This window comes from Seriola dumerili, unplaced genomic scaffold, assembly GCF_002260705.1.
Source record: "Seriola dumerili isolate Sdu_G_001 unplaced genomic scaffold, Sdu_1.0 BDQW01000011.1, whole genome shotgun sequence".
Classification (NCBI taxonomy): Eukaryota; Metazoa; Chordata; class Actinopteri; order Carangiformes; family Carangidae; genus Seriola; species Seriola dumerili.
Window position 1 is genome coordinate 3,329,709 of NW_019174266.1, and position 27,253 is coordinate 3,356,961.

The 27,253-nt window shown below is 42.5% G+C and overlaps 1 protein-coding gene across 1 annotated transcript; it reads right to left on the reverse strand.

Annotated features, from left to right (window-relative positions):
* Positions 1 to 2,553: 2,553 nt before the first annotated feature.
* LOC111223020 (Golgi apparatus protein 1-like) lies at positions 2,554 to 24,672 on the reverse strand. Its single transcript, XM_022746987.1, has 27 exons — positions 24,340 to 24,672; positions 22,112 to 22,114; positions 17,839 to 17,868; positions 14,257 to 14,343; positions 13,740 to 13,955; positions 12,234 to 12,437; positions 11,719 to 11,790; positions 11,413 to 11,599; positions 11,085 to 11,302; positions 10,673 to 10,794; positions 9,912 to 10,013; positions 9,486 to 9,639; positions 8,664 to 8,801; positions 8,310 to 8,396; positions 8,085 to 8,147; positions 7,548 to 7,661; positions 7,202 to 7,290; positions 6,922 to 7,039; positions 6,378 to 6,470; positions 5,902 to 6,039; positions 5,143 to 5,266; positions 4,899 to 5,041; positions 4,511 to 4,612; positions 3,870 to 3,977; positions 3,277 to 3,397; positions 2,928 to 3,034; positions 2,554 to 2,721 (listed from the first exon to the last, which is right to left on the reverse strand). Exons 1-27 carry the CDS (start codon positions 24,670 to 24,672, stop codon positions 2,554 to 2,556), a joined length of 3,441 nt encoding a protein of 1,146 aa, XP_022602708.1.
* Between the last annotated feature and the right edge of the window lie 2,581 nt (positions 24,673 to 27,253).

Consider the following 27,253-nt stretch of genomic DNA (forward strand, 5'->3'; position numbering starts at 1 on the left):
AAAATCCTTTGACGGTGTGTCTCCACATTATTTGCAACTTGAGCTTCATTAACTTTTGTAAATAAACAGAAAACAGTGTGTATATGCTGCACACTCGATCTTACTCTGTCTTTAAATCACACACATTAATGTGCATCAAAAAGCTGCAAAACGTTTGTTAAAAGAAAATTAGCGTAAATATTTTCACTTATTTGATGAATGTGATGAATGAGGCTCGTCGTCCAATCAGCTGACGTCAGTGGACAAAGGCAACAAGCTGCTTTTCTTAAATGGGACTACATCCGTTTAGTGAAGATCTAAAACAGAATTTAAGGGACAGTAAAAGTATTTTACCTGATTGACGTGACCCAGTTCTAGGGTTTTTTTTCTATGTCAATAATTAACATGTTATATCTGATTTGTTTAAGTCGTACAAACAGAAATGTAAAAGTGAGTATTTGTGGTTTTAGAGGAGTTACATCAAGGAGCGGGGTCAGAAACTTTTAAATGTGTGTGTGTGTGGGGGGGCAGTTTTATAGAAGAGGGGCTCATTTGTAAAAATGTGTTGACTCACATTTAAAACCCTGGTTCTTGGCAATAATAAACTACATTATTACGTACATTGTTCATTCTGTGTAATACCTGAATAGCAAATAAATATCTAAACAATTTTCAATACTCTGATATCAAAAATATATCAAATCATGTAAATAAATAGCTTCTGTTTGTAACTCCAAATATCCCACAGCCACAGACAGATTATGAGACGTTGGGCCTCGTTTTAAATGACTCCCACCTCCTACAGATGAGGAACACCTGCACTGCAAGAGACACAAAGCAACGACTGTGGTTGTTCTGTGTCTCTTAGTCATTCTGGTTTTCTATGAGGTCATTTAACGTCTCTTCGTGGTTGTTTTGTGTCTCCCTGTGGTCGTTCATGTTGATATGTGGTTGCTTTGTGTCTCTTTGTAGTCATATTGGGTTTCTGTAGTTTTTCTGTGTCTCTTTGTGGTCGGTTTGTTGCTATGCAGCTGTTTTGTGTCTGTCTTTGCTTTTTCGCCTCTTTGTCGCCGTATTGTGTCTCTGTAGTTGTTTTGTGTCTCTGTAGTTGTGTCTCTTTGTGGTTGTGTCTCTTTGTGGTTGGTTTGCGTGTCTTTTTTAGTCGAACTGTGTAGAACTGGGTCCGAAGGGCTGCAGAGTAATCGAGGCCTGACGGAGGGTTAGCAGCTCAGCGCAGGTTTAATAGTGTGGTCCCACCTCTGGTACGTCAATGATACATAAATGATCAGAAATTAGATTTAAAAAATAAAAGGAGCTCTCTGTGCAGAGAGATTCAGCTGACAGAGTACAGAGTCTCATGTTTAAATGCTCATTGATGTTCATCACTTCCTCTCACAGGACCAGGGAGAATGAAGCCTCTCTGTTCTGTGACGGGTTTAGTTCATTAAAGGCAGAAGAGGACGGGGGACGACACGGGTCATGGTAAAAACATTACAATTCAAAACTGAAGGTGGAACTACCCTTTTGGCCTCCACTGCTGTAATCTGAACTCTGAAGCCTCACAACAGCCAGCTGTCTCACCTGCGCAGGTAAGCTTAGCCGGACGACAGAGAAATGTTTAAACCATGCGCAAAACTAATTTGAATCTGAAATCAGAATCAGTCATTAATCGTCAATAAATAAGGCATAGAAATAAAAAAAATAAAAAAAGTGCAATGATTTTAATTAGCATTTTAAATGAAATTTAAAAAAAAAAAAAAAAAAACGTGCACACAACAGTCCTGACAACAGAGACCAGCTTTGACCAGTTTCAGTCAATGGGGGGGTTTTCAGTAGCGAGTGACGAGTCGTACCTGGTGAGCTGGACTCGGTCCCTGTACAGGAGTGTGGAGGACGGGACGTCATGATCGATGAGAAGATGTTTCAAAGCAACAAGAACATCTCGGAGTTCAACCCCCAAAGTTTCCCACAAGACTTCAGGTTGCACCGTGTGCGATTCAGGCTTGCCGCAGTTCCTTAGAAAGACCATTTCCTGTTGCTCTACATGCTCCAGTCTCCATTAAATACCACAAAAAAGCATTAGGACCTAATGGGTGGAAAGCAACTCTAACGTCAGAAGCAGCCCTCAGTCACATCATGAACAGCGCTTATTTAGAAACTTAAAAGATGCCGGACGACTTCATGTCCGACTCCCAGACGGAAACCTTGGGACAAGCAGATTTTCTGGGAGGGAAATATTATCACCAAGGAAAAGAACGCTCCAATCAGACGGTCAGTTGCTCTCTTGACGTGTGGAGATGCCCGAATGGAGATTAAAGATTTTCATGAGACTCGGGGGGGAAAACGTTTTGCATTTGATGCAAATTTCAGCAGCAGCCAAAGAGTTTTAAACCGAGGAGGAGGTCCAGATGTGGGCACTGGTGTTGGCACTGTGCAGGTTGGCTGGTTACAGACTGGGCATCTGAGAGGGGAGGAGGGGAGGAGGGGAGGAGGGGAAGGAAGGGGGCGGAGGGGGGGGGGGTACAGGAAGGTGCGAGGAGTCAGTCTTTTCTGAAGCGTCGGAGCAATCGTCCTCTACCGGTCCTTCAGTTCTCTCGTCACCCGCTTGGTGATCCGACCGCACAGCAGCCCCACCAGGAAGAGGACGCACACGCTCAGTGCGATCATGAACAGGATGTAGTTCTTGGAGGGCGACGTCATCACCTGCACTGCCAGGTCTGAGAAGCCCTCTGCTGGCGCCACCTACAGGCCGGAGGGAGAGGTTAACATCATGCACAGATGAGGGATAAACAGAGCACCTTCCTCTAAACTCTGGTGGAGCAGGAAATCCGCGTGCTACGTTTTTTTCTTCAGGGATTTCAACTCCAGGTTTTCAATGTGCAAATTTAAAAAGTGGATGGAAACCACCCCTCTAGCTGCTGTAACGCTCTGTGGGAACCGGTGTTTACCTTTGCGGCGTAGCTCCACATGTCGATGCGGTCCTGAAGCCTTTTCTTACATTCAGGCTGCAGACGAACTCTCTTGTCCTGTAACGCCTCCATCAGACACGACATCTCTGCAAGAGAGGGAGGAACAAATAGAGACGTTCAAACACACTGAGGAGAATCTCGCTGGACGACATTTAAAACCCCAAACCAACAAAATAATTAAATAAAGACTCTAAACTACTGAATAGTGGTCGATAGTCACAGGTTACAGAGTTGTCTCTCACTCTAAAATATCTGGCATGTGTTTCTAAAACTGATGCGTCTTTATGAGCCTGGAAAAAAGTTCTGTACAAATTCAACAAACACCCACGTCGGCCTCTGCCGGGCGTGATGGCAGCACAGTGGTGTTTGAGGTCCAGAGCGCAGGCTGTGTGAAGGACCGGGTCCACGAAGATGTCCGCCTTACTCTCCTTCAGCATGTTCAGGACTTCCTGCACAGAAGAAGAACAAACACGGTTTGAGTCGAATGCAGTTGTTGTTTTTGTCTGGGGTAGATTTGGTGGAGAAACTTTTATTTCTTTCTTTCTATTTGAGCGTTATTAAAGCAGAACGGTCTCTTGAATTTGTTTGTTTTCCGTTTGTTGACGATTGTTTTTTTTTTTTCCTACAGTCCAGAAACACCTGAACACATCAGCAAGTAGATGCATTATCACATTAATACAAGGCGAATTTCTATAAAATTTAAAGACTGCACGTCGCTAACTAACTGACCTGGAACCATCAGTCTGCTTTAGGAACTTTGACCATCAAGACTTTAGTCCTTTAGTTGAGAGATTTTCAAAAATAATATCTGCAGCTCGAGCTCAAATCTTTTCCATCCAACCACATTCTCTCTGAGGATTTTTCAGTAAATATCAAGAAATAAATCACATCCCATGACACTTTCTGTACTTTTCTTTCTACCTTTTTACAGGCCTCCTGTTTGATTTTCAGCAGGTTGACTTTCAGACACTCCTCCACCTGACCGGTCTGCTCCTGAGCTGCCGCCTCCTCCACACACAACCTGGAGATCTGCAGATGAAATAATGACAGCGAGGAACTTTTTCCATCAGTTTGACGTATCACATATAATGAGGCATTTGATGCACCGGCCGTCAGGGTTTAGAAAAGCAACCAATGAGTCTCCAGGGGCGACCGATAAAAGTACAGAAACATTAACATACATAAATAAAAATATGAAATAAGGGCAAATAAAATAATGATCAAGAATCCGACTCGACTGAAGTGGATCAATAAGAAAAAGTGGAGAAAAACTGAACTGAACAATCTTCCGTCCAGCTAAACATCATTTCACCATGAAGTTCATATTTTCTGAATGGTGAAGTGGATTTCTTTAAGACTAAAAATGTCCACAAACACTTCAACCCAGTTTTGTTTAGAACAGGAAGGATGGAGCTTCCACCTGCAGACAATCAACCTTTTATCCACAGATGCAGCCGTAAGTACAAAAATGTTTTTCATCAACAGAAGAAGAAGAACGGACAGAGGAAGCCCTCGGGTCTGGAAAACAAAGTGTAAAGCAGTGGACGGGTTTGTGCGTTCACCTCGTCTGAGCAGTGCATCTGCAGCTGCGGGTCCAGTCTGTAGTCCAGCGCCGACTCCTGCAGAATCACTCGGATCTGGTCTTCACAGTCCGGAGACAACCTCTGAACCAAACCCCAGACACCGAACACTCAGTTTAACACATCAATAACCATTTTTCACTTCTTTAAAAAGTGTCAAGACACAAATTTAGGAATGTGAAAAAGATCCAACATGACTTTATAGGACCGCAAGTAATAAATATTTTAATTAGAATTTTATCCCATTTTATTGTGCATACATTTTATTGTCCTTTCAACATTTCATCCTTTTATTTGCAGATTTGTAAGTTTTACTGTCGTCTCCGCCAGAGGTTTTATGACGCTGCTTGTGATGTGGTCGTGGTCTAACCTGGTCAGCATATTTGAGTTTGAGGCAGGCGATGACCTGACCCTCCAGCTCGCTGTCCTCGCTCGCCTTGTTCAGGATGGACTGGCAGAACTTCGGGATGTCGGCTCGACAAGCCTTCCTCAGCACCGGGTTCAACCTGTAGTCTGTAGGAGGAGGAGGAGGAGGAGGACGGAGGTGTATCAGTGTGCTAAATGTGGATTCTGGTTCGGTTCATCCAGGTGTGTGTGTGTGTGTGTGTTTCTACCTGTGTTCTGTGTGATCTGTCTCTTGGTGATCATCTGTTTACACTTGGGATCCATCAGCTCGCTGTTTTTGTTCTGCTTCAGACACTGGAGAACGTTTCGGGCGTCGGCCTCGGTGCAGAACCGCTGCAGGAGAGAAAACCAAACACCTGAGAGGTGACCTGGGAACACAACAACATCACTACCACGAGGACACAGGCACAAACTTTCGCCAGATGATCTCAACCACTTTATCTGGAGAGTGCAGCCAACCCGCCCCGCCTGGAGCAGCCACTGCAGTAAAATGCTGCTTACACACCGATGCATCCATATTATCAATCAATATATAACAATGCATCAGTCGAGGTCCAATTTTACTTTTGATACTTTGATTCTGTCCTGCATTCATCTGCATTTTTACTAACCTGTTTGTTCTCGACCTGTCTGACCTTCTACGTGCTCAAGTTTCTTCCTGATAGGCCAAAATCATGTTTTGTGAGGTCACCACGACTTTGACCTTTGACCTTTGACCACCAAAATCTAATCAGTTCATCCTTGAGTTCTAGTAAATGTCTGTACACGATTTGAAGAAGTTCTGTCGAGGCGTCGTTGAGATGTCGTGTCCAGGAGAACGGGACGGACGTGCAACCCAGAACAATTTGCCAGTATTGTAATGAATCCAGTATTTTATCATATATTTACTATGTTGTCAAACATATCAAATAGTGGGAATTCAAATTTAAAATGTTCTCCCCCCTCCTCCCCCTCCTCCTCCTCCTCACCTTGATCATCTGCTTGCAGACTCTCATCAGCTGGTAGTCGAGCTCGGGGTCGCTCATCTCCACCTCCTGCAGCCTGAAGATCCGCTGGTGACACCTCTGACTGAGCTGCTTCTTCTGCTCCTTCAGACACTCGATCATCTGAGGAGGTGCAGCGGGCGGCAGAGAGGGGGAGGAGCAAAATAGGAGGATGAGAGAGGTGAGGCAGGAGGAAGAAAGTGAGGAGCAAAGAGAAGAGGGGGAGCAGAGTGAGTGAAAGAGAAGAGAAGAGATCGGAGGAGGGAGGGACGAGAGAGGTGAGGGAGGAGGACCAGAAAAAAAAGGGAGAAGAGGAGGGGAGAGGAAAAGGAGGAGGTGGGGTAGAAACAGGGCAGAGGAAGGAAAGAAAGGGAAAAGAGGAGAGGACGGAGAAGGAGAAAGTATCTGAGATAATGTCGGCTCTGATGTTTCTAACTTGTAAAGTTTCTGAAGTTTCTTACCTGAGCGTTTCCGAAGTTGACGTTGGGACAAAGTCGACTGATGTCAGATTTACAGGGATCATACAGCTCCGGTTCCAACCGGATATCCTCCGACTGAGAGCGGAGAGCGGGAGGAAGGTTCATCTTACAACACAGTCTCATGGTGTCACGACACACAGGCCGTTTACAGACGTGTTCAACACATTAACACACTTTTTAAAAAGTGTCACTGTCACAATGGACAAAGGATTTTAATGATGTAAAGCTTTTTTTTTTCATCTGTGAAAGGTTATAGATAAATAAATAAATAAATAAATAATAAATAAGTGTTAAACAATAAGGCCTACATGAATAAAATGTGTTATAATGTGTTATAATTAAATGAAAATGTGTTATAAATGTTACACACATATTTTTGTCAGTACAGCTGTGTATGAATAAAGTCCATTATAGAGCTGAATAAAACAACTATCCCAAAAACATCCCTGTATAAACACCTGTAGTAGGAGAGGTAAGGGTGTGTGTGTGTGTGCCTGTGTGTGTGTGTGTGTGTGTGTGTATGTACCATCTCCAGCTCCTCCACCCGCAGCTGTTTACGACATTTCAGAGAGACCCGCTGCTCCCTGGCGTCCTGCAGCGTGTCGTTCCTCACTGTGGTGCTCAGACAGATGACGACGTCCACCCTGTGAATTATGTCAACTTACATCAGACCCACTGGACACGTGAAACACTTGAGTGTCGTGCAGAGGACTCCACAAAGACGAGGAGGGGAAAAAAAGAAAAAGCTACAAATGCAACATTCAAATTTCCAGTGCTCAGGATGTTTCCATGGAAACTGAACTCACTTCTTCTTGATGTTCGGACACAAGCGCAGAACGTCCTCCTTACAGGACATCTTGAACTTGTAGGAGAACCGGAAATCCTTCATTTGAATCTGAAAGTTGATACAAGGAGTGAGAGAGAAAGATCGCACCATGTTCTGTCAAATGGATTTACTGTGACGCCCTCAGGTCGGCGTTACCATGTGCCCCAACACTTCTTATTTTAAAGGATATATTTAAATTCAGTCATTTATGTATTTATATTATTTATTTACTATAGAAACTGTGACATAATGTAATGTAACAGTTTGACATGCACTTGTTAGTTATTAAAGTACTCAGATTAAAGAGACAGAAACATAAAACTAACCAGCTGGAAGTGTGTGACGCCGACTAAACACTTGTCGTTCATCTCTTTCTGGTGTTTATTCTGAACCAGACACTCCATCAGATCACCTGTATCGATCTGGTTATCAGCTACATCCTACAACACACACACACACACACACACACACACACACACACACAGATTAACAATACAAATCAATATTATTCACTCATCATTCAAGGAAATGAAACATAAACACACCTCTGACAGTTGAAATTTAAAGCTGGAACCTCTCTGATTTCTTTTTACAGTCTGACAGTCGGATCTCTTCACTGTCAGATCCTCAGCCCGGTTCTGAGAGCAGCACTTAAGTTGTTGAGTGTTACTATGAGTAAGAATTTATCAGATCTGGAAACATCAGCAGCTGATAATTCCTGACCTGCCTCACAAGGCCTGACGAGGCAATGAGGTTCTGAGTGTTTAAAAAGTAGAACGGCGCATAAAACTGTATACATGTAGGAAAGTGTGTGTGTGTGTGTGTGTGTGTGTGTGTGTGTGTGTGTGTGTGTGTGTACTCACATGGCAGTGGGCCTGGATGACGGGCTCACAGGCTCTGATGAGCAGAGCATCAATCTGGATGTCCTGCAGCAAACAGAGAGAGAAGAGAAGAGAATGATGATCCTCATATTGAAAATGAATTAACCTCCTCTCCTGTGACCGTGAGGCTGCTCAGGTGACTAGTTATTCTGGTTTTCCAGTTAATGTCAGTGTGGTGACCAGTTTCTGATCCTGGTGAGCTCTGACCTCCGACTCCAGCTCTGTCAGGTTGCCAACGACTTCCCTGCAGGCAGAAACCAGGTCCTCCAAATGATCCTGCAGACACTCCAGCTCCTGGACACACACACACACACACACACACACACACACACACACACACACACACACACACACACACACACACACACACACACACACACACAGAAGTTTACATGCCTAGTATTTCCGTGGATAAATCATGTAAACCTCCTTTCAGCTTCTTTCAAATGTTTCAGTGTTTGATTTCTCGTCTAGTTTTAGGTTGGAAGATCTGATGAATCAAACCAACAGAAAACTGTGGTAGCAGAGGTCAGCAGAGGTCACGGCGCCGGATCGTCTCACCTGTCCGGTGTCCGTCTTCTCGCTGCACCACTTGCCGAGGTCGGTCATGCAGCGTTTCTGAAGCTCAGGGTCCAACTTCACATCCAGTGCCCTCTGGTGGAGGATCCTCTGAACCTCCACCTTACAGTCCCGAGATAACTGCACACACACACACGCACCAGCACACGCACGCGCATACACACACACACGCACACACACACACACAGTAAGTATAGTCAGGAAAAAGTACTTAAAGTATCAAAAGCAAAATCATCATTTATGCATTTTTAATATGAGGTTGCAGCTGATGATATTTTAATCATACGGATCAATCTTCTTATTTACTTGATTAATCTATTGATCGTTTGCTTTGTCAAAATTAAGAAAATGGTGAGAATCACAGTTACCCAGCAACCAGAGTGAGTGACACTGTTTCTCTGTTGAATCCTCAAAATTATTCAAATAATTAAAAGGAAATGTATAAATGTCTGACAGCAGCTCCACGCGCAGTAATTGCAGAGACAGCGGCTCATCAGCAAACGATGAATAAAAATGAAAGCGTGTTTTACGGCTCCCCCGGTAATTTTACTTCTGATTTCCAACAAAACTGAAAAAATCAATTGAACCCTTCACCGGGATCAGTGCTGATCGACGTAGCTCCACGTACCTGCTCAGGTGGGTTTACCTGTTAAATTTAAAAAACATCACAGTTACACCTGCTGATCGCGCTGCCAGAGAGAGAGAGAACCTTTTCTATATACACCAGCCTCCACAACCTGTGTGTGAGTCTGTGTGTGTGTGTGTGTGTGTGTGTGTGTGTGTGTGTTTCTGGCGTCCTCGTACCCGGCGTCCCTGCTCCTCGGTGCGGTAGGCGTGGCGGTACAGGCAGGAGAAGACGGCGCCCGGCGGCATCAGCTCACTGGTCTCGTTCCAGCCGTGGGTGTGGCAGAGCCGGGCGGCGTCGCCCTGACACTTCTTATACAGGATGGGGTCCAGTCTGCGAGACAGAGGAGGTGATATTACGCTTCTTTAATTTCATTTCTTCTATACCACAGCCATGACAGGGACTTCTTTCCTCTGGTTTATAGTCCAGTTTGTAAAGAAAAAGCATCAGTTGAAGATTAAAGTGATAATTCTTGTTGTATCGATGGAATATCGATCATCGTGTCAATAACGTTTAGATCTGTTTTAACTAACTGAAGCTGTTTAAAGCAGATAAAAGGTGAAGAGCAGAAGAAAGTAAATAATTATTCAGATTCACTGACTCACTTCCAGTCTCTGGATATGAAGTACTGCAGCTCCAGCAGTCTGTGCTCACAGTCCTCCACCATCTTCTCTGTGTACAGATGCTCCATCAGGCACGACAGGATCCTACACACACACACACACACACACACACACACACACACACACACACACAACTAATTAATGATTTGTCAAACTTACTCTACTCTGCTTTACTCTATGTCTTACTGGACGTAGAGTAAAGCAAAACAAAGGGGGGGGGGTTCACTTGTCCCCATCAAGGGGCCATTATCTCATAATCCATCCATGCCTGGATCCAGATAAGCAACAGACATGCAGTTTAGGTTAATTGTCTGACTCTACGCTTCCTGCTGTCTGTCTGTATACGTGTCAGTGCTGTGATTGGCTGGTGACGTCTCGCCCGGTGTCAGCTCGCATCAGCTCCGGCCTCACTGCAACCCTGAAGGACGGGCAGTAAAGCTAATGGACGGATGGGAATTTATCCGTCATGAGTCAGTGAGCTTCCTCGCAGCTGTCTCCCTTCAACCACCAATTATGACTAATGTCACGGTTCACTGAAAGAAAGAAACAATCACGACCTTTGGAACGAGCTAAATTAATTCATTCCTTTTTTCCAAGACCTGGAGACACCAAGCAAATGAATCATCTGATTATTTTTTAAAGTTGAAATTATTTGACATAAGGTATTAGTGTGTGAGTGTGTGTGTGTGTGAGTGTGTGTGTGTGTGTGTGTGTGTGTGTGTGTGTGTGTGTAACCAGCTCACATTGGGTCTCCGGTGCGGATGTGTTTGCAGGCGGTCTGGATCACTGACTCACAGGCCTCATTGAGCGCGCGGTCGATCCGGTAGTCGGCTCCGGGGTCCGCGGACTGAATCAGCGTCTGCAGCTGCAGAGAAAACAAAGTTGAGAAAAAAAAATGAAATGTCAGCAGCACAAATCTTATTTACATTTTTTATTTCATGTATTGATAAACAACCTATCAAACCCCCACTGACATACAGTCTGTTAGGATTACAGTTTATGACCTATGATTAATAATACTGCCTCATTTATATCATCGTTCATAATATTTGAAATGATATAATATACTGTAAGTTTATGCAACAAAAACATCTTTTATTTTCACTCTCAAACGTCCCAGAGGTGTCACAGTGGCAGCGAGTGTTGTGGTCTTACGGCGCTCTGGCAGACGCTGTCGACGGCGGTGCTGCGGTCGCCGCGTCCGATTCTCATCAGACAGTGCAGCGTGCGGCCTTTACGGTGCAGGCCGGAGCAGTGAGCCTCGATCTCCGTCCGGCAGTGAAGCACGATCTCCGGACTCAGAGAGAAATCCTCCATCAGCATCCGCCGGTAGTCCAGCATCTCGCCCTGACACTCCCCGCTGACCGGACGACCTGCACAGAGACAAGATCACATTATTACTGACACAGTGAAGCGCCGATGACATACTGTAACTACTGAAACAGAGGTGTAAACCACACCTCACCCCCCCTCCCCGGCTCACCGCGGTGGACGGCGGCCTCCAGGCACAGCAGCAGGTACGACAGCCGGGCCTCGCGGGCTCGAGGCAGGTTGGTGTCCAGGCTGCAGCGCTGCTTCCTCAGGTCCATCTTGCAGGCTTTAGCCAGAGAGTAACTGACCTTGTAGTCCTGCGAGATCAGCTTCTGACGGGTGGTGAGAGCATCACGGCACTGTGGAGAGGAAGGAGAGGAGAGAGAACACAATATGATCCAAAACACACTGAGTGTAGAAGTTCATGAGTCGAGGAGACTCGTCCCGCCCTCCTCCACTTGCCCCAGGGGGTAGGTACCTTCTCTGTCATGGCCTCTTCAAACTTGTGATTGAACAGACACTTGTAGACTTTCCCTTCTCCTGCCTGAGTCTGTGGAGAATAAAACAGCGAGATAAGAGTTGAAGCACAGCACCAATGGTTTTGCTTGTTCAGCCTGTTTCTTCACACGTTCCAGGAAGATGTTTACTTTTCTTTTTTGTTTGTTTCAGCAAATTATTCACACAAAACATGCTGATTTTTAGGTCTCTAAGGTTTTTCTCGATTGGTTTGGTCAAGTTTATGCCTAATTAGTTTGTGCCCATATTGTATTATTGTGTATGCATCTTGTATGCAGCTGTGTGCAGACCTTGTGCCTAAGATGAATTCCCCTCGGGGACAATAAAGTACGTAACTCCATTTAAATCCTAATCCTTACAAATGTGGATGGACACCAGGATGCCAATGAATGATATCAATCATTTCAGTGTGATTTACACGTAGAAACCGTTGCTTATATTATGTTGTGAAAGCAGAACTCAGCAGAGTTTCCTCACGTTCTGGCAGAATCTCTCCCGGTCATCGCGGCAGGAGAAGTAAAGGTGTCGGTCGAGGTGGAAGTCGTCTGACGACAGCTCCGCCACCCGCAGGATCGACTTCTGACACTCCTCTTTGATTGGACGAACATGATCCTGCTGCTCCGCCTCTCTCACCAACGCCTTCTCCAGACAGGCGATCACTTCCCCCTGGGAGTGCACGTCCTGACGAGGAGCAGTGCAGAAGGCCGAAGATGAGGAAGAGAGGAGGATGAAGAGAAAAAGGGAGGACCAAGGGAAGATATCAGTGTTCATGAGGCAGGTAAGACAGGTAGAATAGCCCAACTCTCCTATATTAAAAGCACTATATACAACTAAATAGACCATTTGCATCTCCCTATAGATTCTCGTATAGAGTTTTGTCTAAGTGGAAGTATAATAACCAATAATAAATAACAATAGCTGTACACTTTATTTAGGTAAATATGAAAATAGTCTTTTTGTCTGTTCATCTCTCTGTCGTTTGACAAACTCACCATCTTTCTCTGTACCACACATCATCTCATCACGGAGCGGACCAAACTAATTTTACGTCATTTAAATCGACTAAATAATAGTTTTTTTGGTTTACTTCATTGTAACCTTGTGAAGCAGATGGAGAATCCAACTTGCCACAGTGGTGTGGACCAATCAGTGTCCAGTGAGGGAAGAACTACTGGCAGCCACATCCATGTCTTAGGTGTGACGACAATGAGAAGTGACTGTTCGTTACAACAATGGCAGCTCGTACAGAGGTTAGCGTAGATGCTGCTATAGCATCAGAACTGCAGAGTATTTCTTCATCGAAACAAAGAACAAAGAACAAAGAACGGCATTGAAGGCTTTTCTCAATGGAAATTGTTTTTTCTCTCCAAACTGGCTTCAGCAAGAGTTTGATTTACTAACTAACTCTAACACAAGACTAGATCAAAACCTCGTAGATGACTGGGTAAGAAATTGCAGCTCCGCCTCTCTACCATTCACTGAACAGAGTAGATGTGAGAGAGGACATTAGTGGCGACTCTCCTCTAAGTAGCTAACGTTTGTCAATCAATCAATCAATTTTGAAAGACTAACAGCCAATGGGGAAACTCCAAACTCGGACTGAAATGGTGGAAATATGATCACTGAACTCTATCACTCACTCAGTCAGTCACGGACATTAGCGGTTACAGGTCTGGCCCCGCTGTTGCGGTCTGGCCAAAAAGGGGAAGGACGCAGAATCTGATTGGTTGAAGTTAGCCTGTGATAGACAGTGATAGACAGATGGTTCATCCAATCACCTGCCAAGTGTTTTTATTGCAAGCGCTGCCCTTTTCCAAATGGTTTCCAGCGAATCCTTCCCAGATGGTTCTGTGTAACAAACTGACTGTTGCGTCAGGTTAACGCCATTGGATAAATATGTTGCATGAGAGTTTCTTTTTTCCTTTTCTCTCAAACATAATTGAAATAATGAAACATTTTTCCAAATAAAACGATGCTTCTCACCTTGTGTCCTACGTTGATGCTGCCGCAGCGCAGAGTGTTGATGTCTTCTTTGCATTTGTCCATGAAGCCGCAGATCAGCCGGTAGTCACTGAAGATGATGCTGGTCATCTTGGTAATGTACTGGTTACACTGGTACTCGCTGATGTTGCCACGGTGATCCACCAGGCAGGACACCAGGTAGCCCCTCCCTCGCTCCTCCTCGTTACACTCCTTTATCTGAAGGTATGGAAGATGTGACAGGTCAGAGGACAGCACGGGGAATAGGAAAAAAAACACTGGAAAGACAAAGTTAAAGTTTTCGTCTTGGTGATGATTTTGAAAGATAAAAATCTTAAAGAGATGTTAGGTACAGTGCAAAAGTGTTAAGCACTTTCAACGTTTCGATTCTTATCAATCAGGGAGGCGTCTAATTGGTCCCAGATTCATTCTGCAGCAGGACAAGCTCACACACACAGCCAGAAACATTAAGAACTATTTCCAGAGACAGGGGCCTGAGGCTCCTGTGGGACAGACTGACCTCAGCGATGGTGCTCTTGCAGACCTCCGTGGCCACCGACTCAAACTTAGGATCCGTGGTCAGATTAAGTTTGTAGTTCCACAGAAGCTGATAAACAGAAGGAGACAAAAACATTCAATTTTTATGCATGTATACAGTAGAAACATCCTGTTTACACCCTGATTACAAATTAAACTTTTACAGAATGACATAAGGGAGACAGAACAGACACACTGCGATGAGCAGAGCAAAGTTATTTTTGCAAGCAGAAATGCCAAGTTTCCAATTTTTTTCCAGTGTCCTGTGTTTTTTCTTTGACAGTAAACTCAACATCTCTGGGTTTGTCTTGAATAAATCATGAGTCATAGGGCTGGGGCGACACGTCGACCTGTAATGAGTCATTACAGGTCTGCCAAGATGATGTCTAAAATCTTCTGCAGCTAAATTCGGATAACACTGAATTCTTTATTATTGGCCAGCTGTTCTCCCTGACCTTTAACTCAATGATGTCAAAAATAATATGAAACCTATTTTAAAAAAAATCTGGGGGTTCTGTTAGACACTAACCTGGATTTCAAACAACACATGGTTAAGGTAGTCCAGTCCTGACTTTACCAATGGAGGAATATTGCCAAAAGACACCACCCCTGCTTAAAGGATAGGTTCACACTTTTCAAGTGTGGACACAATCCAGTCTTTGTTTTATGCAAAAATCTATTTAAATTTTATCCAGAGCTCATATGAGATTCAGCAGCCTGAGTGAATCAAACCAGGTAGAAATCTTCCAAAGTTACAGAAACTTCTCTTTGTGTTTTTATCTGCGGCACTAAAACATTTAGTTTGTTTTAAGACAGACATGAAAAATTGTGAACCTGTACTTTCATTTTAGAGACACTTGGATTACTGTCGTGCTCTTTTTACCAGTCTGAATCAAAAAACCTCCTAACTGCCTCCAGGCCATTCAAAATGCTGCAGTTAAAGACTTTTAACTAAAACCAGGAAATTCGATCGTATCACCCCGATTTTAGCTTCCCTCCTCTGGCTGCCTGTGTGTTTTTAGAACTGACTTTATAACTTTATTGATTACTTTTAAAGCTCTTCATAGACAGGCCACCAGTTACATTAAAAACATTTTTATGAGCCCTCGTGTACCCTGAGATCCTCGGCCCGGGGGCCTGTTGGTTGTCCCCGCTGCCGGTTTAAAGACCAAACGTGATTGTGATTTGTTGTCAGGGCTCCGCTGAGCCGCTTCGTGCTTTTAAATGTCTTCCTGACTGGTTTTAGCTAATGTCTGCTTCCCTATAACGTCTATTTGTTGGTTTTTACCTGACTGTATTAACTTGATTTTTATTTTTATTTTATAGTCTTGGTTTGTTCCAGAGATGTTTTTATTTTATTAAGGCACTTTGTAATTTAGCAAAGTGGTAAACAAATAAAGTTATTGGCTGAGAGCCTTTAAGTATTAGTCAGACACTGACCACCGGCTCACAGGATGCCTAACGCTAACAATGACTTTCTTCAGTTATGTAAAGAAGCTTTGTCTCTTTTGTTTTCAGATCCTCTTCTTTCTTTCTTTCGTTTTATTAACACTGGAGGTGTTTATTGTTTTCCTGTCAGCAAGGCTCCAGCTGCAGCAGCTACAGATAACAGCTACTGACAGTCACACCGCCCAGAAAATAACAGCAAGGCGAAATAACTGTGTGTGTGTGTGTGTGTGTGTGTGTGTGTGTGTGTGTGTGTGTGTGTGTGGGAGGGGGGGGATGCTAATTGCAGCAAGTGCTTTCCAGTGCTGTAATAAAGACAGTCCAAATGGTCCATTAACCTTGTGGCATTTCATAAACCTGTCTGCAGTTAACTGGTGTGAACTCTGAACACTGAAGGTTTATCACCTCGAAGACACTGAGGCGGCTTTAGGAGCCTCTCACTACAGAAAGAAGAGAAACTCCGGACTGAATGTTAGAATGTGATGAAAAGTTCGAAGGTTGAAGTTTGTGAAGGTCGTCAGCTACAGCCGTTAGCTGAGGATCCTTCAGGGCTTTTTTACTCTTTCGACTGCAGAGGTGAGGGGAAACGAGGGACCATTAACGTGAAATAGAACAGAGATGAGCTTAGATTTATTCAACAGAAGCACTGGCGGTGAGCTGTCGTTGCACGATCGCTTCATTTGAAATTCTAGTCACATTTTCATAGATTCCACATATGTAATTCTCAATGAAAGGAAAATCTGAATAGTGGTGCATATCATTATTATGATTAATCATATTTCTCTTGGATGGAAAGCTGCAGCCACAACCAATATTCATTTTGAATGTTGAGTTCAACAGAATCATATATCCTTAATTAAACTATGGGGCATATAAATATAAAAAATAGAAGTGATATTATCATCTAGTCTGAAAAAAGGTGCCTTTTCTGTTTCTTAAAAATGGACATTTTAATGACAAAATCAGGGTGGGAGAGGTTAAAATGGGCCATTTAGGGCAAATGGAAGAGTTTTACTGTCTTACTTAAAAAATGTATATAATTCTGAATTAATTAATGAAATAAAAAAATCCTTAGCAGCTGCTTTTGTGTATCATAATTTTTCCGTTTATGGCCAGAAGCTGAGGAATTGTTTTAAAATGGTGTTTATATTGCCTGGAGAGGCCAATATGTGTGGATCGCTCCACGCTCCCAATGTCAAGACCCAGAGTAGGAAAACGACAATACACATGCCCAAGGCCTCGAGTGATGAAACCTGATGGCACAGTGAAATTGGACTTTCTCTGTGGAGCAAACATGGCAACCAAACTAACACAAAGCATCAGAACAGCAAGTTGAAAAGAACAGGAATGTGCTCAGTCAGTTATCGCCTTAATTAAACTGTGGAAAATTTGTTAATTATGTAAATTCCTGGTTTTGCATCTGTTCAAAGTAGCTGCCAACACTTTTTCACATTTAAAAATGCTACTGCACAATACTGTACTCTGAGTTTGTGTAATGCTTAATTCTGTTATACTACCCTACAAAGGTAAATGGATTTATGTGTGAGAGTCTGTGTTAAATATAAAAGGTTAATCTCTTCTGTTAATTATTGACCTCTAACACTGACACTAGATGAGATGTAACAAGACTCAGCGTCTACAGCCATGTGGCTCTGTGAGGCCACATGTTAACATCAGAGTTCATGTTTAGAAGGTGTGATGCTTACCTTGTTCACCATTTTGGTTTTGCATATTAGCATGATAACATTTGTTACTTGGCAATAAATGCAAAGATGTATCAGCTGAGACTGATGAGAACTAGGAATTAGTGTTGCAGTTATTACAGATCATTCTAGTGCGGACATGTATGTGTGAGACATTTCACCCAAATCCACGAATGTCAGCCTTGAACCTGGTCTAACCTTCAACCTTCAAACCAACAAACCCAGTAAAACATTTACATTTTAAACAGATTCTGATACAACGACATTCACCAACATTGATCTCTCCCATTTCCTGTCTCTCTCTTATATCTTATAAAGAATTACATGCACATTAAACATTGTGCATGTGCGTGTGTGTGTGTGTGTGTGTGTGTGCGTGTGTGTGTGAGTGTGTGTGTTTTGGAGGGAATACTTACATGGTTACAGTCAGGAGCAATCTCAGTTTCCTGCAGAAAGACAAAGAGAGGAAGATGTGTTTGAGATGTGCTCTGACTTATCAGACCAGCAGACAACATCTGACATTTAAACCCCACTTACATCTGGTATTACAGGAATAGTTCATCACATTATACTTTTCAAAAATATGCTTATTTGCTCTTCGCGAGAGCCAGATGAAAAGATTGATACCATGGAGATGGAGTCAGCAGGTGGTTTGGCTGACTGAGTTCAAACAGAAAAAATGCACCTACAAACAGGTTAAAGTGGGCCAGCATGATCCACAGAGATCCAGCATCTTCGATTAATAAATAAATAAATATGATTGGCAGTTTCATACATGATAATGTGGGCCTGTGGGCCAGTGGGCTTTTACCCGTCCTCTCTGTGTGCCCGTCATCCAGGGTGCACATTCCTGGCTGCACTGACTGAAATATGTTATCAACCCTCCCCCCATCCTTGTTGCACCAAATCTTTGTTTGGCCTTGTTTGCCATGAATTGAGTAAATTATGTTTGTTTTTTTTTTCAAACTAAAAAATGTGACCGAGTGTCAAACCACTCCGCTCTGTACACTGCTGTAATACAAACTGCTCTCGCCAAATCATTTTGAAAGAGCAACGGCCATTGAGGAAACTTCAACACTTGGTTGGCTGACCAATGGTGTAACTTCATCAGTCAGTCACTCAGTCAGTGACATTCACGTTTATAGTGCTGGCCCTGCTGTTGTGGTCCAGCCAAAAAAAAAAAAACAGAAAATGAGCATGAATTAACACAAAATGGCCAAAGAAAGACAACACAACAACAACAAGAGAGAATGGCCACCAAGAAATATAAAATGTCTTATACATCTTTCAGTGCTCCTTTGTGCACAGGGGCCCATTGTCTCATAATCCGTCTATGACAGTGCACCACGCTCAACCCTACAATGTAAGCTAGCTAACCTCTTAAACACATCAACATTATATATAACAAGACACATATGTAAATAGATCATCTCCAGAGTTGGGGGAAAGTGTGGCTAATCACATCCTCAACAATTTCTCCCTTGTTTTGGTGTGACACTGACTTTCCTGGACTGTTTCCTTTGAGTTGCATTAGAAAAGACAAAACTAACCACAAACCAAAAGGACGGTACCAGTAACACACCAAGGACGGTACCAGTAACACACCAAGGATGGTACCAGTAACACCAAGTTACATTCTTTCTCCAAATGGCAGCAGTTTCGTACAAAGCAGCAGATGCTCTCCACTGACTCCCCCACAGCATCCTCAACTATCAGAGCAAACACAGCAGGAGAAGCTGTTACAGCTTCATGTCACTTTGCAGTAAAGAGACATGAAAGCTTTTCATGTTAACTCTGCTCTGCCCACGGGAACAGAGACAAAGCTCCTTCTTCTGACTTTAAACTGTCATTTCCACTAAATGTTTCGGAGACAGAGGAACAAGTGTAATGAGGAAACAGACCCTCAGTGGCCCCCTAGATTAAAAACTACCCATTAGCAAGACAATGAGTTATTAATTAAAGAAGAGCAGCTCCATTCACATCAAAGGCTTTTTGAAACAAGAGCAGATTAATCAACTAGACTGATCCAGCTGAAGTGGTGACAGACGCTAACTGTGTCTGGGTAAAGGGGTGGAGGTAATGTGACAAAACTTTGTTTATATCACTGGAAACCTTGGGGATAATATGATACACCCATGACTCCTAGAAGTTTGCAGTGTGAAACTAACCTCTGTACGTTTGAGCTGACACAAGATTTATTGTAGTTTTGCTGCTGGTAAAAAAAATGTCTTGGTGGTCTGCAGCACCAGGCCGTACCAGCTTTCTTTTCTTCTGTGAATAAAAACTATTCAAATAACTGTGTGTGATGAACCCACAGAGAATGATCACCATCTCTGCAGCTCTAAAGAGCTTTTTAGCCTCTTTTAGCTCCAAGTTTTACACCACATTCACTGTTCGGTTCAGTCTCTCATCAACCTGGTTTCCATTAGGAGCGAGCAGCTGTTTTCATTTCAGCAAACAAACAAACACCCAAAAACACCACCACTGCAAAGAACCACACACAATCAAAATAAAAGAGTCACAGTCCAGTAAAAAGCTGCAGTGACAGAAAACAGCCCCCCCACCCCCCTTTGAGACCGACTGCAGGCGGAAACTGCTGCACTACATCAGCCTCCTCACACACCGTCAATCCAGTGACAGTGAGTGACGTGACGGCTTGACCACACCTGAGTGTCTGATAGCGGCCACCGGCCTGTTTGTGCTGTGGCAAAGTGACTTCCTGTCTAGCAGTTAGTTTCTAAGTGTGGTGCTGCTGTTTTTTTCTTTTTTTTACTCAGACGTCTCTCAAGTGTCGGATTTCAGGGCTTAGACCACCACAAATAAACTCTGAAACGCTGCACTGTAACCACATGCTGCTTTGCTGCTGGGCTGTCCGTGTGTGTGTGTGTGTGTGTGTGTGTGTCGGGGGTGTGTCTTACTCTGAAGAAGAGGCAGATTTATAAGAGCCATTTACCTCTTCAGGAGGCCACAGCTGTTATTGAGTTGAAGCGATGTAATTATCTCAGTAAAGAGGGCATTGCGCAGGGGTCGGAGGAGTGTGTGTGTGTGTGTGTGTGTGTGTGTGTGTGTGTGTGTGTGTGTGTGTGTGTGTGTGTGTGTGTGTGCTTGTGCATGCGTGTGTTGACGTAAGCATGGTGGATAATGGAGGATGACGCAGGGTTCCCACTCTTTTCTAGAGATCATTTTCCAGGACTTGTTCAGTGATGATCTCGCTGCTTTAACAGACCGACTCTCTGGAAGTCTGATTTAAAAGACCAGCCCTTCGTGCTCCAGGCTTGGCAGGTGCTATGCAAATAAAACTATCATTAATGTGTAACCTGAATAGCTACTAATCCGGGTCTGGGGGAAGAAACTGTTTGCCCTTGGCGGAGGTATGCCGTTTACTGGTGTTAACAATTGCTGCCTGAACACCAATAACAGAAATATCTCAGTCTTTGCTTCTAAACGTGTGTGCACAGCTGCAAAGACCAGCCAATAAATCTGAATAAATATAAATAAAAATAATTAATCTGCAACTATTTTGATAACAGATTAATCATTCAAATCTTGTTCAAGAAAATTTCTGTTTTCAGCCTGTGACATATTAGTTGGTAGGAAGAAACAAGATTTTTGAAGATGTCACTTTGGACTTGCACAAACTGGGATTGACATTTTTTCATTATGTTCTGACATTTTATGAACGAAACAATTGAAAAAAGTTTTATTCAACTGCTGCTCTAAGTGTCTGTTAGTGAGTGTGTGTAAATGGGACAAAATAAACTGGGTCATCAGAGTTGTCATCAAACACATCTCATGTTTTTCTCTATCAGAATCCAAAACTCTTACGGGAGAAAAACAAGAGGAAACAACTTATTATCCTAAGACTGTTCAATTTCAACTGAAGCTTGATTTCATTATCGATTCATTTGCCAAGTATTTTCTCAAATGATCTCTTCCGTTAATCATCTCTCACCCCCTCAGATTCATCCTGTGACCCTTTGGAAGGGCTCAACCCCCAGGTTGAGCAGCACTGTACTAAACTAGCTCGCTGTATAACTAGTTAAATCTAGCTCCACCTCGACCAGCTACAACAGTATTAACGATCTAATAATGACAGATGTAATAAAATCAGTCACAGGGTGAAATTAATCATTTGAATTCGATACTTTAAATACATTTTGCTGATAATACTTCTGTACTTTTAATTAAGGAATTTTTCGTGAATAATTTTTTATTGAACTATCTACTTCAACTAACAATCATTTTCATTACTGATTAATCCGTCAATTAATTTCTCACGTAATCATTTTATCTATAAAATTCAGTTTACTATCACGTAAGAAAAGCAGCAAAAATGAACAACTGAGAAGCTGAAATTGGTGAAATTCTGACTTTTCTTGAAAAATTACTTTAAAAATGAATCAGTTATTAAAATAGCCGCTAATCACTGCAGTTACTCTGTCACGTGTAACAGAGTATGTTTACAGTGCTCTATCTGTACTTTGACTTAAGTAAAAGATTTTTTTCAGTCACTGCACAGAACAGACCGAGAGCAAAAGAACGATATGGAAAACCTATTAAAGTATATGAAGAATATGGATCAGTGTTAATCTCTCACATGGGTCAGTGTGATCTGTGAGTGTTTCCCTGGCTGGACGCATAAACTAAACAAGTGGACCGATTCATTGTCTGTCAAGCACATCAATTAACTGGCTAATCGTTTCAGCTGAATTACAGTCCTCCTCCTCCTGTCCACCTGCCTCAGCAGCAGCGGTTTACACAAGTAAAAACAACAGTCTGGACAACAGTCCAATATTAATCTGTGCGTGTAGGCGGCAAATCTGGACAGAGAACGTGATGAGTGTGAAAAATGTTTGTTTGGATTTTTTTTTTTTTTTTATTATTATCACGAAAGATACAGAAAAACACAACAAAAGCAAAATGAATCTGTGGTTAAACTTCAGCCTGTGAGTCACCTGACAGCTCACACACACACACATTCAGTCGCTTCACACCCCACTCAGGTTGATCATTACTTCACTGAGTCAGCTGCGGTACTGTACAGTGGCCTGTTAGGTTAGTTAGGATTATTTAAATTATAGATGAATCTATTTATTATTCTTTTCACTTATCAATTAATCATTCAGTTTATAAAATGTCACAGGAAATGACAAATGAGTTCCCAGGTGACGTCTTCAAACAGCTGATGTGCAACAGCCCAAAACTAAAAGACATTCATTTTCCAGTTATACAAAACAGAGAAAAGGCAAATCCTCACATCTGAGAAGCCAGACGTGGAGACCGTTTGGCATTTTTCTTCTTGATAAATGATTTAAGATGATTAATCGATTATCAAAACTGTTGCTGATTAATTTTCTGTCCACTGTCAGATTAATGAATCAGTTCCAGCTCTAAACGATCCAGTATTTCTCCATCGCAATGTTTTTTCCCGGCAGAGCAGAAAATCATGTTCATGCTGAGAAATACAACTTACAGAAAATCCAATTCACCAGTTAACTGAATAAATAATGAAACATAATACATGGGCTGACAGCAGACACCATCTAAAACTAAGACATTTCAATGTTCTTTTACTGTTCATGTTTTTTTATTTTCTACATCAGGGACATTTGTAAACTCAGCAGTAAAAGAGGACGAGAACTCTGACAAACTGTTTATTTTAACTGTGCAGCTCTTTGATTTAATACCATTTGCAAAAACATCTGTCGTTTCTGTTTATTAAAAAAAAAAGAAAAAAAGAAAAAGTGACTTGACTGTGACTGTGAAACTCCAACGATGCATCATATTGTTGTGAGTTCTGCATGCAAATCCATATGCAGCGAAGTAACTGCAGCTGTAAGATAAGTGTGGTGGAGTAAAAGTGCATATTATTCATTAAAAATGTAAATGTGCTTTATTAGTATCCATGGTTTCTGCAGAAAGACCTTTTCAGTAGCACATAGAATTCTATTTAATACCTTCATCACGTCTGAAAGACTGATGGAAAACAAACAGTAAAGCCTCATTATTTAAGAAGTCACAGTTATTGACATTTCTCTCACATTTTTGGCCAGCACATCCCAGTGGTACATAACAATAATTCCTAGTAATATAATTAATCAATTACCATGACCCAGAGCCATGTATGGAATACTAAACAGGGCCCTATGCCTCTGTACGTAGTGACTGTTTATATCTCTTGTTTGAAAGCCACAGTGTTCAGTTAAAAGACCACAAAGAGACAGTAAACGATCACAAAGAGACGCAAAAGAACCTTTCAGACTGGGGTCCTGTGCAGCAGGGGTTGGGGGGTGTTTACTTTTCTATGCCCAGGGGCCCATTGTCTCATAATCCAAGTGGCAGAAAACTGATGGATGGATTAATCAATTTAAAAAATATATAGTTTTTGATAAAACTGGCACATTGAGCTGGACAGCCAAAGGTTATGTTAGTGTCTACATCCAGCAAGACCTGGAATTAATTACTTTTTAATTTCTATAAAACCGTTTTTTTTTTCATCGTTTTTTTATGATTTTCCAGACCTGCAGAAATCCTTCACTGTCTATATGTGTATGTCTTGCACTTAAAAGTTACTCCATCGTTGAATAATTGAATAATACTGTGTTTTTGTAGTTTCCAAAGTGTCAGACAACGGTGAAATCAGCAGAAAAATACAAATATCTGTTGCCCTATATTTATCTGGTGTGTGTCTGTGTGAGTGTGTATGTGTGTGCGCGTGTCTGTGTGTGTGTGTGGCGGCTCGTAGTTAGACACTGATGTAGGTGCGGATGTTCAACCCTGCCTCAGCTGTTCACCTCTGCATCAGTACCATGCTGACGGCCGGTGTGGATCTAACCCACCGGGGCGACACACCCAGCAGATGCCCATCACCTCCCGGGACCGATGTGAAGCTGCCAGCTCGGCCGGCGGCCGCTTACCTCTCTGCGGTCCTGCAGGCATTCCAGCACGGCCAGGTTGTTGGTCCAGGTGTGTTTGGGGCAGAGGCGGGTCAGGTCCTCCCGGCAGGCCTCCTCCTCCGACAGCTTCCAACCGGTCGCCCTTCGAGGCTGCGAGGCCCCAGCGGCGGCAGCGGCTGCGGCGGGTGCAGGTGCATCTTTGATCGGGGGATCGGCGGCTCTGAGGACGGGCGGGTTGGGAGGCTCGGCCGGGCCGCTGGCAGCTTTCAAGCCGAGGACGGAGCCGAAGCCGCAGAGACACACAAACGGTAACAGCAGCAGCAGCAGCAGCTGAGGGCGACCGTACGCCGCCATCTTCACACCACTGTCAAACTAGTTCTAATGAGACAGCTTCACTTCCGGTCAGCAAATTCACAGTAAAAGTCTTCTTGACGGAGTAAATTTAGATCTTCCGGTCATTTTATTAGATAAATAAATAAGTACGTTTTTCATCAACTATCCCCTAGATATCCAAATGAGTCTATTGATTTCCATCCAAAAGACTCCTTACATACACATATAATAACAAACGAAAATGACTTAAATACAATGTGATGGTAATGATAATGGTAGAAAAACATCCCAACCTAGAAAGGAAAATAGAAGCTAGTTAAATAAATCTTTAAAGAAGGAGAACTCATCCAGATTAAGAGGTAGGTTCAGCCCAGACCAGGGGTGGAGCCAGACATTGTAAACAACAAATTTACTTGACATGGGTGGGGAATGAATCACTAATCTTGACACCTATTTTTGTTACACTATGCTGGAGTAGAGTTCACAAATTGAATGTTTAGATGACAAATTTACATTTAAGTCCAGCCCATAATAATATGTGCTGCTCTAACTGAGCAGTCATGGATCCACAACAAGGAAAAATAAATGTCTTCAAGTACTCTCAACTGAATATTAAACAAACAGAAGAACATTTACTCTAATGATACATTTCTTTAAGGAATAGCATCATAGGATAAACAACATGGACGTGTACTGTAATATGGTCATACAGTATTTTATTTGATCTACCCTCAGCTCCACTATGGAGGTAGATTTGTCTCAATGTTATTTGTGTGAACAGACTGACAATCAGTGAGTAAATGTGTAATCTGTAAATATAAAACACCTTCCACAAATACAATAAAATAAATTTGTAAACTCACAAAAATATCTTGCAAAACGGATCTTCATATACACAAACAAATTCCACGTATAAAATATCTGTGAATAGATTCTAATAATTTATAGATACATGAAAAGCATTTGTGAATATCTTCCTAACATTTACAGCTTTCAAACAGACATTTGTGAATCAGCTTTTTATTTTTGAAGCGAAAAAGTATTTGTGGATCTCAGTTCTACGCTTGTGTATTTGCATTTTACACTCACATAGTTTTGAGACAAACTTTCTGCTGGTCTGAACCATAGACGAAAATCGAACTGTATCACTCGGGAAAAAATGCGATTGCCTGCTGGCGACGCCATTTCCGCTTTTCAAAGTAAGAGCACGCGGTCTTCTATGAGTTATTTCCCCCAAATACTCTGCGACAAGTAACGTGCACTACATTAACGGTTGAAAGCTATGAAGTGACAGGACCTGGTTAAAGTCTTTGAGAGTATGACTGTTGGTGCTGATATTTGTTTTGTTAAGAAATTACGTATTGCGATTTTATTGTTCATTGTTAAGATAACCTTAACTACTAACCCGGCATCTGTTGCCATGGCGATAGTAAACATTCAAGTTGCGGATTGAGGCAATGAAAATAGGGTGCTGGATTTTATACACTGCGATGATGATGAGGATACATTTTAAATAGACCACATTTCATACCCATCCAACCTGTAAAGAGATAATTGGTGTCATTTCTTTCCCATTGAGTTTATTATAATCATACAGTCCATTTGTGGAATGTGTTTTATATTCAAAGATTACACATTTACACACGGATTGTCAATCTGTTCACACAAATGGAAAAGGATTTAATATAAATCCCATTCATAGTTTTTGTTCAAGTTTCATGAATGTTTCTGGGCCTTTTTTCATATTTTTACATTAGTGTGTATGTGGCAGATCGTTCACAGCTAGAGTGAGTGACGTCGCAGAGTGGAGAGAAGCTGTTCAACTGCTCCGAAAGATTTCTGTTTAACTCGTCCTCTCAACCACAAAGTTTCCAATAAGACTAAATATTGCATATCACAGGGGATCTTAGTGTCATTTATGATCTGGTAAAACAAGCCGCTGCCCCTGACAGACAAACAAGTGACAAGGAAGTGACATCCTAACCGATGACCTGCCTTGATGAGAGGAGTGACAGATCGCATTTTTATTTTGACCCCAAAAGAGCGCAGTGACATGTAAAAAATAAATGCAATGGACTGTGGGCGCTATTTGCTTATTGTATTTGAATATCATCACTGTAGAGCAGGTCACCTTCGTTCCTGAGTGAGTTTATTTCATTGTATTCCCTCAAATCATGTTTATTTTGATCATAAGTAGTACATGTAATCTCCTTCGTTTGTTCTCACCTTATTATATATTTAGAGTGAGAATGTATTGATGTATTGATTGTCACGTTTGGCTGTTAATTCTGGACCCCTGAGCAGATACTAGGAACCAAAAAAGCAGATTTGAAACAGGATTTAACTGGAACCGAGTGAGGGAGAGAGAGAAGCTTGAACTGGAGCTGGAGCACAGGGAGCCACAGGAGGGAGGAGTAAGTAACAGAGGCCAGGTGATGGAGAATACCAGGGAAGGATTGGAGGATGGAGGTGTTGTGGTGCAAAGGACCTGATCCAGGGCTTGAGAGGGAATAGGGATGATGGAAAAATCAGTCAAAATGCAGACAGAGGCTGAATGAGGAGTGGAGGGTGAAGCAGGCAGCGGCTTAGGAGGAGGAGGGTG

What these genes read in the sequence shown, in the direction of transcription:
- LOC111223020 (XM_022746987.1), bottom strand. Translation starts at nt 24,672, where the DNA reads ATGGCGGCGTACGGTCGCCCTCAGCTGCTGCTGCTGCTGCTGTTACCG. An exon ending in GCGTCACACACTTCCAGCTG is followed by an intron (nt 7,291 to 7,547) that starts GTTAGTTTTATG and finishes ATCAACTTTCAG; the next exon opens with ATTCAAATGAAGGATTTCCG. An exon ending in GGGTGGAGGAGCTGGAGATG is followed by an intron (nt 6,471 to 6,921) that starts GTACATACACAC and finishes CTCCGCTCTCAG; the next exon opens with TCGGAGGATATCCGGTTGGA.